The sequence below is a fragment of the Amblyraja radiata genome, chromosome 13 (assembly GCF_010909765.2).
Source record: "Amblyraja radiata isolate CabotCenter1 chromosome 13, sAmbRad1.1.pri, whole genome shotgun sequence".
NCBI classification, from domain to species: domain Eukaryota; kingdom Metazoa; phylum Chordata; class Chondrichthyes; order Rajiformes; family Rajidae; genus Amblyraja; species Amblyraja radiata.
Window position 1 is genome coordinate 30,375,070 of NC_045968.1, and position 12,987 is coordinate 30,388,056.

The 12,987-nt window shown below is 44.2% G+C and overlaps 1 protein-coding gene across 1 annotated transcript in view; it reads left to right on the forward strand.

Moving 5' to 3' along the window:
• The first annotated feature begins 3,826 nt into the window (after window positions 1-3,826).
• Window positions 3,827-12,987, forward strand: part of ano7 (anoctamin 7) — a 64,087-nt gene continuing 54,926 nt past the window's right edge. The window contains exons 1-4 of the mRNA XM_033031613.1: window positions 3,827-3,907; window positions 5,238-5,389; window positions 8,482-8,589; window positions 12,211-12,347. Coding sequence (XP_032887504.1) covers window positions 5,282-5,389; window positions 8,482-8,589; window positions 12,211-12,347 — 353 coding nt within the window. The 5' untranslated portion in view covers window positions 3,827-3,907; window positions 5,238-5,281. The remainder of the gene's footprint in view (window positions 3,908-5,237; window positions 5,390-8,481; window positions 8,590-12,210; window positions 12,348-12,987) is intronic.

Below are 12,987 nucleotides of genomic sequence, written 5' to 3' on the forward strand. Positions count from 1 at the left end.
ATGATTAATTAATTTGTTTTGTGGGTAATTGTGAAAATTAAAGATAAGGCTATTCAGAGAAATCAAGAAATATGTCCTTACAGGTAGGTAAACGCGTAGAGTTTTTTGTGTGTGTCCAAGTGTTAATGATTGCATTTAAAAGTGTTAATGTATGCATAAGTGCCTCGTGCCAATGTGATGATGCGTATGTAGCTCTGTAATTTAAGTGTAAACATTGATAAATATATATTTTAGAATGTTTTTAAAATTTGTTCATATGGGCTGTGTGAATGAATTAAGATAAGACAGAAGAGAAAAGGAAGGCAATGTCTGCAGAGAATTCCCTCAAGTGGATTTTTATTTTTTTCCTAAACAGGGACATAATCGGGTTCGAATTTCAAAAAATTTATTCTAATCCACAAACGTCATGTCGAAACGGAAAGGCAGTAAAGAGGATGATACCATTAATCTCATTGTGGCCAACGAAGAGAAGAGTGACAATTATGGAAGTTTGGCCAAAGAGGATGATGACTCGGATGATACTGACTCGGATGATGACTCGGATGAATCCTCAGAGGACACGCTGGAGGTGGGCATTGTTGATTTATTTACGCTCCTAATCATCTACATTCAGTTCCCAGTCATCTTTGGCAGTAAATTAAATGAGTTGGTAATTTAACTTTACTTGTTTCTGACCTTGGATTTACTGTATAATCTATTTCACCAACGTAGATATAAATCTGATTAACACTTATTTCCTCAAATTTCATAGCTGGTTTCATATTTATTCTACACCTCCTGGGTGCTTGCTTGTATGGCAAATAATACAAAATGGATTTTTATTTGCTTTAAGATCATTTACCTGCAGTATTAATTGGTGAAGGTATTGGAACCCTAGCTCATCTTTATCTATATACTTTTAAAACTCTGTGTGTGTTTGTGTGTGTGTGGGTGTATGTCATTTTGCCTTTGAAACGTATTTCCTCGAAAACCAGAGGCAAAAACGCAAAGATCTTTACATATTTCGGTAGGGATTGAACTTATCATTTCAGAAATCAACTCCTCTCTAAATTCGGTCAATTATTTCCCCAGATTTTGAATAAAGTTGTTCACAAAACTCACTTAAAAAAAAAAAATCGCCGCTTGCCAGCTGCTGACATCACAATGCCCACATGCCCACCCATCGAGGCCCACCTGCCTCCTGGCCACGCCCCCCGCCGCTGTGGATTAATGCAGCTACTGTCAACGTGCATGCGCAGCTTTCCACGAGGTACGTCCGCACCCCCCCCCCCCCCACCCCCACCTCCCGTTCTTCAAAAAGCGCAGAAAGACGGAGAAAGTTCTGCAGCAAAGATTCTACAGCTCAGCTATAGGATATTTGTTCTGCTGATCTCGGGGTCAGCAGCGCCTCGCGCGCTGAACCTTCTCCTCATTGTCGGCGCAGCTCGTGAAGCCCCGCCCCTTCCATCCCCCGCCCACCTGCGCGCTCATTCCAGCTGTGGGTCTCCAGAGAGTCAGAGACCCCCTTCCACCCCTCCTCGTCTCACCTCCTCTCCTATCCTCCCTCCCTCTTCTCCAGGGAGGGCCGACCGTCTGTTCCCCCCACCCTCCCCCCGGCCCGGCTCTGTCACGCTGGTGGGTGCGCTTACCTTAGCGGAAGCCACGATCGGCTGGTCCCCCCCGCTGCTTTTCATTATCCTCAGATCGGGCCCCCGTGAGCTGCCGCCCCGCCCCTCTCCTCCCTCTCTCTCTCTCCCCCTCTCTCCCTCTCCGTCCCCCCTCTCTCTCTCCCTCACTCTCTCTCTCCCTCACTCTCTCTCTCCCCCTCTCTCTCTCCCCCCTCTCTCTCTCCCCCATCTCTCTCTCACCCTCTCTCTTCCCCCTCTCTCTTCCCCCTCTCTCTTCCCCCTCTCTCTTCCCCCTCTCTCTTCCCCCTCTCTCTTCCCCCTCTCTCTTCCCCCTCTCTCTTCCCCCTCTCTCTTCCCCCTCTCTCTCCCCCCCCTCCCTCCCCCTCGCGCCCCGCTCTCTCTCCCCCTCTCCCCCCCTCGCTCTCCCCCTCTCTCTCTACCCCGTCCCTTTCTCTCTCCCCCCTCTTTCACTCTCTACCTCCTTCCTCTCACCCACCCCCCCCACCCTCCCTCCCCTAAACCTCCCTCCCCTCCTCACCCTGCCCTCCACCCCTCCCCTACCCCCTTTCCTCCACCCCCTCCCCTCCCCCTCCCTTCCCACCCCCTTTCCTTCCCCACCCTCTCAGCCCCCCTCTCTCCTCCCCTCTCTCTCCTCCCCTCTCTCTCCTCCCATCTCTCTCTCCCCCCTCCCATCTCTCTCTCCCCTCCTCCCCCACCCTCCCCCCCTCACCCACCCGCCCTCTCCCCCTCCCCCTCCCCTCCACCCCCCTCTCCCTTCTGTCTCTGCCTCTCTCTCTATCTCTCCCCATTCTCTCTCTGCCCTCACTCTCTACCCCCCCCCCTCCCTCTCTAGACACGTCTGTGAGTTGGGGGCTATGCACCAGTGGATTGGGTTGTGGGGTAAAAGGAGCAAATTAATAATATTAATATAATATCAATGGGGGTAGATAGTGTGTGTGTGGGGGTGGTTAGTGTGTGTGATGCCGCCGCCCCCCCCCCCCCCCCCCCCCGGCAAACACGCGTTGGAGGAACAGACCCAACGGGTCTGCACTCGGTCTAGTATTTATTAAACATCCAAGTTCAAATGAATGCAGCATGGTTTGTCAAAGAAGGATTTTAATGTTATGTCTGGAGATAATGCTCTCCTTTGTCAGGCATAAGTAGGTGCCATGGAAGATTTGGACTAATGTCTGGCAAATGCCGTTTAGTTAAAATGGAGTATTGTATAATTGCTACATGCTCAATGTTTATACATTTTTCAGAGAAAAATGTTAAGAAGCGAAAATAAGATCCAAGACTCCTTGCTCCAATATACATGATTAACTGTCTGAAGTGATAAAGCAAGTAGAACATTATTGATAGCATAATTCATATGGAAGGGCAAACTTTTGAAAATGTCTTTGGCTAGGTTTTAGTTGTAAATCCAAGGTTTCATTTTGGTTTGGACTCAAGGAGATTATGATGAAACCTACCAGATTACTTTTCTGTACAAGCATCTTAATTATCAGGATAAACTCAAATAAATGGATTCCACCTTTTTATATAAACATAAACCTGGAGGCAGTCTCACCATTTCCACCAAAGCCATAAATACATGTTCTGTGCCTAAGACTGGAGTAAGCTCACACTTCTCATTCTTCTTGAACTATCTCTGACCCAGTTAATTAGCTAATCTCTTCCATTGTCTCAACTCGAGGTGAGGCCATTCTAACCTCGGTCCATTCTTACTTATCTGGCCATAGTCAAAGAATCTTTGACAGCTTTGCTTCCCACTCCAGCACTGTTAGATCTGCATTCCATTGTTCTCCAGTGACTCTCGGGCACCTTTGCCCTTGATAAGGGCCTGTCCCACTTATTCGATCTTTTTGGCGACTGTCGGCAACCGTCATAGGTCGCTGAAAATTTTCAACAAGTTGAAAATTCAGCGGCGACCAGAAAGACGCTACTACTCTTTGGGTGACAAGGAGACCTCTCATGACCATACAGGCGACAAGGGGGTCACCAGGGGGCATGTTGCCAGGGGGTTGCCTGTATGGACGTGAGAGGTCGCCAGGAGGTCGCCTGTATGGTCGTGAGAGGTCTTCTAATCGCCCAAAGACTCGTAGCGTCTTTCTGGTCGCCGCTGAATTTTCAACAAGATCACGTAAGTGGGACAGTCCCTATAAGGTATTGCACAAATGATATACTGAACTTCTCTTTCCATTCTTCAATATAGACCATCACTGAAGGTGAAGAAATACCGTTCAGACCACCGGAAGAAGAGAAATTTAACTTTTTCCAAGATGGTAAAACCAGAGTTGGTGAGTTGTATGATTCTTTCTTTATGACTCCATCTTTATAATGTTTACTTTATTGTGAATATCCTTAAAGCAATTAGTTTTCTGTTTGCTTTATTTCTAGCAGTGTTGGAGAATAAATTACAAACTTAGTCCACATTGCATCAACATGGGTTCAGTGTATTTGTATTTGTGTACATGTAGTTCAACCACTGAACACTCCCAGTTGAAGAAGAATACGCCAAAATAAATATATATATACATACAATACAATTACAATACAATTCAATTTATTGTCATTTGGACCCCTTGAGGTCCAAACGAAATGTCGTTTCTGCAGCCATACATTATAAACAAATAGACCCAAGACACAACATAATTTACATAAACATCCATCACATTGCTGTGATGGAAGGCCAAAAAAACTTATCTCTCCACTGCACTCTCCCCCCCGATGTCAGAGTCAAAGTCAAAGCCCCCGGCGGGCGATGGCGAATTGTCCCGAGGCCATTAAAGCCACGCCGGGTGATGCAAGGTCGCACACCGGGTCTTGGTGTTAGAGCCCCCGGCGCGCGCTCGCAGAGACCCGCAGCCATTCCAAGCCGCGCGGGGCGGTGCTGTAAGGCCCCGCTCAGGTGCTCTTCAACCCCGCAACTCGGGCGGGAGAAGACGCCGTTGCGGAAGCCCTGAAAAGCGGTCACCCAGCAGGGACCCGCGGGCTCCCGGTGTCACTGTCCGCCAAACCCGCAGTTGCCATATCGCCAAACTAAACCAAGTGTAGCACAACCATATCTTAGGACTGAACCACGACAGTGAACTACTATGGATGCACTATGTACTTTGTTTCTATTACTATCATGGTCTAATTTACTTAGAATTATTGATAATTTATTGTATATTTTATTATAATTGCATTATTCATGTAAAACAGCAGCACATAAACTTTTCATTGTTCCAGTTCATATCTAGTGCATATAACCACTAAACATTCTTGACAATGCCATTCTGAAGCAAGGATGATTTTTAATGGCATTCTCAGATGAATGTTCCATTCATTTACCAAATAGAACCATTTGGTTCTCTTTACCAAACTGTGGGGAAACTAAAATTGACAATTATTGTCAAATATCCTTGGACTTATGTGGTGAGCTGCTGTGACTATCCTAATATATTTCACTTATTGTTGCCTTCAGAGAAAAAAACAAAATGTCCTGTCAGGGTTAGTCTGTACGTAGGCCCCAATTATTTACGACAAACAAATTTGCCCTGTGTTCAGTTGAAAAAATTTGAAGATTGGTTAGGATCTGTCCCAAACAATAGAAATACTAATACTATTCAGCTCCCTTTTATTCAGATTTTGTTCTTGCTTGGGAAGAGCAAAATGAAAAAACAAGAGGCATGAGCAGCACCCAGAAGCCAAAATTATCAAAAAACGTGGTGCAGGACATCAAATGGAGAAATAAATTTGTGAAGAACCTTGGAAAATGTGGCCTGCTGATGGAAATGGTAGGTGGGGGAATTGAGGAGGTTGGTGATACAAATTTGGGCCAATGGGAGTTAGTGCGAGAAGGTGTTAATGTCAAAGTTGTTGACGGAGTGAGTGAGTGAGTGGAGTCCAGGTGAAGTGTAGGTGACGTGCTGGTGGAGCCGTGGAATATATTCAAGGCCAATTGAGGAGTCGGAGCTCTGGTGTAACGACAGGACGGTGGAGCTGAAGCCAAACCAGATCTCATTGGCTAGTGGAGCAGGCTCTTGGGACACACAACATATTCCTGCTCCTTCTCCATCGATTTTTTGTTTGACAAGATTTATCCAAATTCACCCTGAGACATATAAGAGACGGGACATAATATTACAACTTTGTATTGTGCACAGTTCTGGTCACCGCACCGTTGCAAGGATGTGATTGCACTGGGGAGAGTGCAGAGGAGATCCAGACGATGGTGTCTGGATTGGAGGACTTTTCATATGAGGAGAGATTGGATAGGCTCTTTGTTTCCACTGGGGTAAGGGAAGCTGAACGATAAGTTGAAAAGTACATAAGATTATGACAGGTAGAGATAGGGTAGATAGTCAAAATCTTTTTTTCCCTTGATAGGGGTAACAAAAACAAGAGTGCATAGATTTAGTGTGAGAGGAAGGTGTTTTATAGGAATATTTTTTTTTTACACAGAGAGAGTTGCCATCTGGAACGACAGCTGAAGGTGGTGGTGGAGTCAGATACAATTGGATATTTGAGATATTTAGACAGGCATTTAAACGGGCAAGGCAGAGAAAGATACAATCCAACTGGAGGCAAGTGGGAAAAATGGGCAAAAAGATTGAAATTAATGTGGTGGGCCAAAGGCCCATTTCTGTGCTGTACAATTCCACGACTCCACAGTATGGGAATAGGCTGAGTGAGGTAAGTAAATAATAAGGTCTCATGACAATATATCAACAAGGTCCATTGGAATATGTAACTTAGAAGGTCGATTAATTGGGGGTGGGGAGGGGGGGAAGATTAGATGTCCGAGGTGCTTGAGGTAGTTTCAGTGGACCGTGGTACGACTCATTCTGAAGCAGCATGTCTTTGGGATGCGGAAGGAAATCTGAGCAGCCTGGGAAAATCAGTCGGCAAACACAGATGGATCGAGATGGGAGTGATTTTGGGGCAGGTTGAACAATTTTTCAGTTATGATCTGGATGTGACAAAGCTTCTGCGTGAGGACCACTTGTCTGAAACTTTAGTCTCAGTCACGATCCCACTCTACAGTTCATTAACTTTTTGAAGAAAACAAATTATTTGAAATGTATTCTTCCAGCACTTTGTTTTTTTGCTCACAATTTGAGCATCTGCAGTTTTTGGTATCTAAGTTGGTACGGTTCAGTACAGGTCTGAAAAAACCAAGAGAGTGAAGCTAATTCAACAGATATTTCATGGAGATGATGCAGACATGATGGCTTCGAAATGGTCTCTTGTGTCATGTGATTTGGCAGATTATTGGTGTCCAACCAGTTTGTTTCTACTTAAAAATAACAAAATGCAAATATTTGGAAATTTCTCTGCAACCAGGCTTTAACACCAGGAGTAAAATGATCCACTAACATGAGGCACTGGTGCAAGGAGCACAGGCTATTACAGTACTACATGGGCCCCAGAGACCATGTATTACTGCATAGAGGGCTGTATGGTTTTTGAATGGGTTTGTAAAGGAGGGGCTGCTCATGGTGTGTGTTGGATATTTCCCTTGCAGTTCACTGCTGTTATTGCAACATTTATGATAATCTCCTGAGAGTTAGATTTAGCTCTTAAGGTGAAAGGATTCAAGGGATATGGAGGAAAAGCAGGAACGGGGTACTGATTTTAAATGATCAGCCATGATCATACTGAATGGCGGTGCTGGCTCGAAGTGGCGAATGGCCTACTCCTGCACCTATTTTTCCATGTTTTCTCCCTAAGCAAATCAGCAGTTCCAAGCAAAGTGCTCTAAGCGCATTGCACATCTTTCTCATTTGCATTATTTATGTTGCTTGGGATTAGTAATTGATTGGGACCTCCTTTAAACAGGTGATTTAAATGGAAATCTTGCTCAATGAAGACAGCGCCACCTGGAAGGTGTGTGTTGCATAAAATGTACTTCCCAAAAAGAATCAATTTGGCCCAAGGATATTTCCCTCTGTGTGAGTTTCTCCACCACCCCACTCCTCTAATCCTTTTTTATCTCACCTTACCCATATCTATTCATGTCAATAGATTATTGATCGTTCATCCAGTGGGGCAATATGGGTGGAACTGAGAAGTAAAATTTGGATGGTCACATTGTTGTCTCAAATAGTCAATGGGAATTAGGGTACAAATCTGCTGAGAGATTGCTGGCAGCTACAAGATTAATAGAGTTGTCATAGTAAGGAATAGTAAAGAGGTGGAGGTAAGAGAGCTGAGCCAGTGTGTAGATAGTCCAATTTGAGAAGTGTCAGTACTGGACCTGATCTTCAGGAATGAGCAAATATTTGAATCATCAACAGGAGAGTATTTTGGAGATAATAAGTTTCAAGGTAAATTCAAAAATCAAGGTTCTGAACTGAGGCAGGCCGATTTCAATATCATAAGACAAGACTTTGCAAAATTTGACTCGGAACAGCTAGTGGAAATCATGTAAAGATTTTTTTTTTGAGTGAGAGTTCAGGGCCAATTAATTCTCATGAGTGAAAAGTAGGAATATCTAGTCGAGACACCTGGATGTCATGTGATGTAGAGGGCTGAATAAAGGAAAACAATGAAGTACAGGTACGTGGCAGGTATAAAGAACCAAAAACAAGGGAGGCCTTTCAGGAATTTAGAAGGTATAGGAGGAACAAAAAATTAGGAAAGCCTGGAGGGGCCGCAAAATATCACTAGGAGGCAAAATTGAGGAAAATCACAGAGAACTTTATACAATAACAGCAAGGGGTTAATCAGGAAAGAGCAAGGCCCATTAAGGACCAAAGGTCGATGAAGTCATGGTACCTTGTTGTGGAATGAAGAAAATTGAGGATGTGGTGGTTAATTTCAGTGATTTGGAGGTTGTTGGGCTGGAAGAAGATACCTGGTCTTAATATATATCTCATGTTTGCAGTTGGACAAGCAGATTGAGGACAAATTGATCCATTACATCTTGCTGAATGCCCCATGGGATGTACTATGCTGTCAAGCAGAAAATATGTGTCTGCACGTTCCACTGCAGGTAAGTGAAGTGTATCTGAGGCCTACAGACAGGCTGCCTACTTTTAATGACTGGTGTACCATGACACCCAGGGCTCGTTGCATCTCCCCTTTTCCTAATCGGCCACCATTTAGATAATAGTCTACTTTCCTGTTTTTGCCACCAAAGTGGATAACCTCACATTTATCCACATTATACTGCACATTTATCCACAAATAGCTCCTCAAGTACATCTAATAATTTGGCCACTTTTTTATGGTTCATCACTCTCGGGGTATTTAAATATTTGTGCTGAAGAGGACAATTAAAAGGGCTTAAAAGACACAAAATGTCATTGGCGAGTCAGATTAAAGAAAATCCCAAGGCTTTTTATATATGCATTATAAACAAGAGAGGCGAAAGTAGGACTGCTCAAGAATAAAGGAGGGAATTTATGCTAGTGGTCAGAGGATGTAGGTGAGGTACTAAATGCGTACTTTGCATCTTATTCACCAAGGAGAAGGACATGGTGATCAGTGTGGGAAATACGAATATGCTGGGGCAGTTTCAAATCAAGCAGGACCTGACGTTGAGGCTCCTGAAAAGCATTAAGGTGGATAAATCCCCATAGTCTGATTGGAACTATCCCAGGTAATGGAGAGAGGTAATTGCAGAGGTTTTGATGAAGACCTCTGTATCTTCCCTGACCACAGGCGAGTTCCCGGAGGACTGGAGAGTAGCTAATGTTGTGCGTTTGTTTAAGAAGGGAAGGAGAGAAAATCCAGGTAATTATAGCTGGTGAGCCTCATGTGAGTGGCACGGAACCTACTGGGGAGGATGCCTCAGGATAGGATTTACTTGCATTTGCAAAAGAATGTGGTTGTTAGGGACAATCAGTATGGTTTTCCCCACAGCAGGTCATGTCTTGCGAACTTAATAGAAAGGTAATCAATGAGGATGTGGTAGGTTGTGTACATGGATTTACTAAAATTTGATAACATTTTGTATTTTATGGCATAAAATTGCAATGCATTTGATAAAATCCATGGTAAGTTGATCCAGAGGATTATGATGCATGGGATCCTTGGTGACATGGTTGTTTGGATTAAGAACTGCTTTACTCATAGAAGACAGAGGGTTGAGGTGGAAGGGTGGAATTCTGGCTGGTGGTCTGTGACTGTTGATGTTCCATATGGATCTGTGCTGTGACCCCTGTTGTTTGTCATTTATCTAAACAATATAGATGTAAATGGATAGGAAGGAACTGCAGATGCTGATTTAAACCAAAGATAGACACAAAATGCTGGAGTAACTCAGTGTGTCAATCAGCATCTCTGGAGAAAAGGAATAGGTGACGTTTCGGGTCTGAAGTCTGAAGAAGGGTCTCGACCCAAACATCACCTATTCCTTTTCTCCAGAGATGCTGTCTGACCCGCTGAGTTACTCCAGCTTTTTGTGTCTATCTTTGGATGTAAATGTAGATGGGTTGCTTCATAGGTTTGCAGACTGTACCAATAGCGGTGCTGACGTGGATAATGCAGAAGGCTGTTAAAGTATTCAACAGAATATAACTCAGCTACAGAAATGGGCAAAGAAATGGCAGATGGTGTTTAATCCAAGCAAGTGTGAGGTGCTGGGAGGTTGATTGTAAGGGGAAAGTGTACACTTTGTACACTAAGTGTACACTAAGTGTCCCACTTAGGCGATTTTCCAGCGGACTGAAAAACCGGCGACTGTCACACACACACACACACACACACACACCTACCATCTTTCACCAGCCCGATATGCAGGCGGGGACAGGGCAAGCGGGGGGAGCGCTGTGTAAAAAATTCACACGGTGCAAAGCCAATGTGAAACAGACACACATCACGATTAACAGGAAGGTTGGTGCTGTGAAAAGACGGCTAAAGCACAGTGAATGGCAAGTCCTTTAAAAGAAGGGGGGGTGGGGGAGAATGAATGGAAACACATTTTAAGAAGCCAGAGATACACGGCTGTGAAGCCCGGCGGACATTTAACATTATCCTTGGTTCTGAACACTACTGCTTGCCTTCTTTTCCCAATGAGCCAATGAAATTCACCGGTCAGCACCGGCTACAACCTACGAGAACCTCAGAGAACCTTCGATCTCCTGGAAACCCATTAGGACCTCCTGGCGACCCACCTACGGCTCGAGAATTCTCGCTACTCTCCATGGCGACTTCATTCTAGTCGCCGCTAACTTTTCAACATGTTGAAAAATTCACTGCGACCATAACGAGGCCGCGACAAGTTCCCAGAATGCGGGAACTCCTCACGACCATGAAGGCGACTCCTCGGCAACCGCCCGCGAACATGTGCCGACCATGTGGCGACTGCATAGTCTCCTGCAGTCGCCTAAAAAGTCACCTAAGTGGGACAGGCCAATGAAAGTAGCAACACAAGTAGACAGAGTAGTAAAGAAGGGGCATGGTGTGCTTGTCTTCATCAATCGGGGCATTGTGTAAGAGTCTGGAGTTATGTGGTAGTTTTATAGAACTCTGGTGAGCTGCATTTGGAATGTTGTGTGCTCTTCTGGTTGCCTCCGCAGGAAGGGTGTGGAGGCATTGGAGAAGGTGCAGGAGAGCTTTGCTGGATTAGAGTGTATTAGCTATAAAGAGAGATTAGATAAACTTGGATTGTTTTCCCTGGAGCAGCAGAGGTTGAGGGGATGTTTGATAGAAGTGTATAAAATTATGAAGACATACAGGTAACATAGAAAATAGGTGCAGGAGGAGGCCCTTCAGCCCTTCGAGCCAGCACCGAAGGTAGATAGGGTAAACCGTCATAACCTATTTCCCAGAGTGGTAATGTCTGAGGCTAGAAGGCAAAGCTTTAAGATGAGAAGGGGAATGTTTAACGGAGATGTGCGGGGTAATTATTTTTTACACAGAAAGTGGTGGCAGCCTGGAGTGATAGTGGAAGCAGAATAAAATAGTGGTATTGAAAAAACATTTAGTTAGGCACATGGATATGTTGGGTAATGAGGGGCACCATAATGTCTGAGCTGAACTGTGTGGTCTAAATTAATCTATAGGTTTCTAGCAATGGTTTCATTCACAATTCTAAATCAAATGCAGAACTAAAAGTGTGCTTTAGGGTTGTTAGAAATTAAAAGTGTGGATGGACGATATGTGTTGGCTAGACTGGTTGACCTGGCCTGGACTATCTTGGATGGCAGTGATTGACCATCTGGAGTACTGCATCATTTAAACTGAACAATCGGATTCAGACTGCCTGAATATCTTGCTTTAGGTTAGTTTAGTTTAGAGATACAGCGTGGAAACACCGAGTCTGCGCCGACCACGATCCCCGCACACTAACACACTATTATCCAACACACACTAGGGACGATTTACAACTTTACCAAAGCCAATTAACCTACAAACCTGTACGTATTTGAAGTGTGGGAGGAAACCGGAGCTCCCGGAGAAAACCCACGCAGGTCACGGGAGAACGTACAAACTCCCTACAGACAGCACCCATAGTCAGGATCAAACCCGTGTCTCTGGTGTGAAAAGGCAACAACTCTACCGCTGCGTCATCATGCCCCCTCTGAGTTGAACTATTTGAGCTGGACTGTCCAAGATGTAAATCCTACCCAAGTATTCAGTTCATTATATGTTATGTTATTTCTTTCAGCAATCTGAAAGTTGTGGCACCAATTGGTCACAGGCAATACTCTCGAAGTTAAGAATCCACAATGTCATGTATGAAGAAGTCCCCAACACTCCACCAGAATATTACAGCAGTGTGTTCAGACTCTCCAAATTAGAAAGGTTGGTATGATTTGTTTTAGTGTGAGGCTTGGGTCACCCTTTAAGTGGAAGAAACTATGAGATATAGTACATTTATTTATCACCTTGCAAACACACAAATTAGCAGTAGGAGTAGACCATCAGCTCTAAAAGTCTTTACTATTTGATTTGATAATACCTCATCTGATTATAACCTCAACTCTTAATTCTTTATTCCCGGTACTTGTTCAACCCTTGCGTGTCAAGTATCCATCTACCTCTGCTTTAAAAATATTCAAAGTATATTCCTCTGGTATTTGAGCGTTTCAAAAGCTCTCAATATCTGAGCGAAAAAAAAGCCTTAAATAAGTGATCCTGTATTTTTAAACAGTGATCCTAATTTCTAGAGTCTGCAAGAGGAAACAATATTCCCTCATCAACACAATCTAGATCCCTCAGAATCTTGTATGCTTAAATCAGGCCCCTCTCCAGTGGAAACAAGCTTAGCGTGTCCAACATAGGAAACCTGCTTCCTCCAGATGTCAATCTAGAAAACCTCCTCTGTGTGTTTCTAATGTGTTTACAAGCTTTCTTAAATGACCACGAGAGTATGCAATACTCCAGATGAGGTCATACAATTCTCTACATAGGAGAAAAAAAGGCATTCCTACTTCTGTATTTA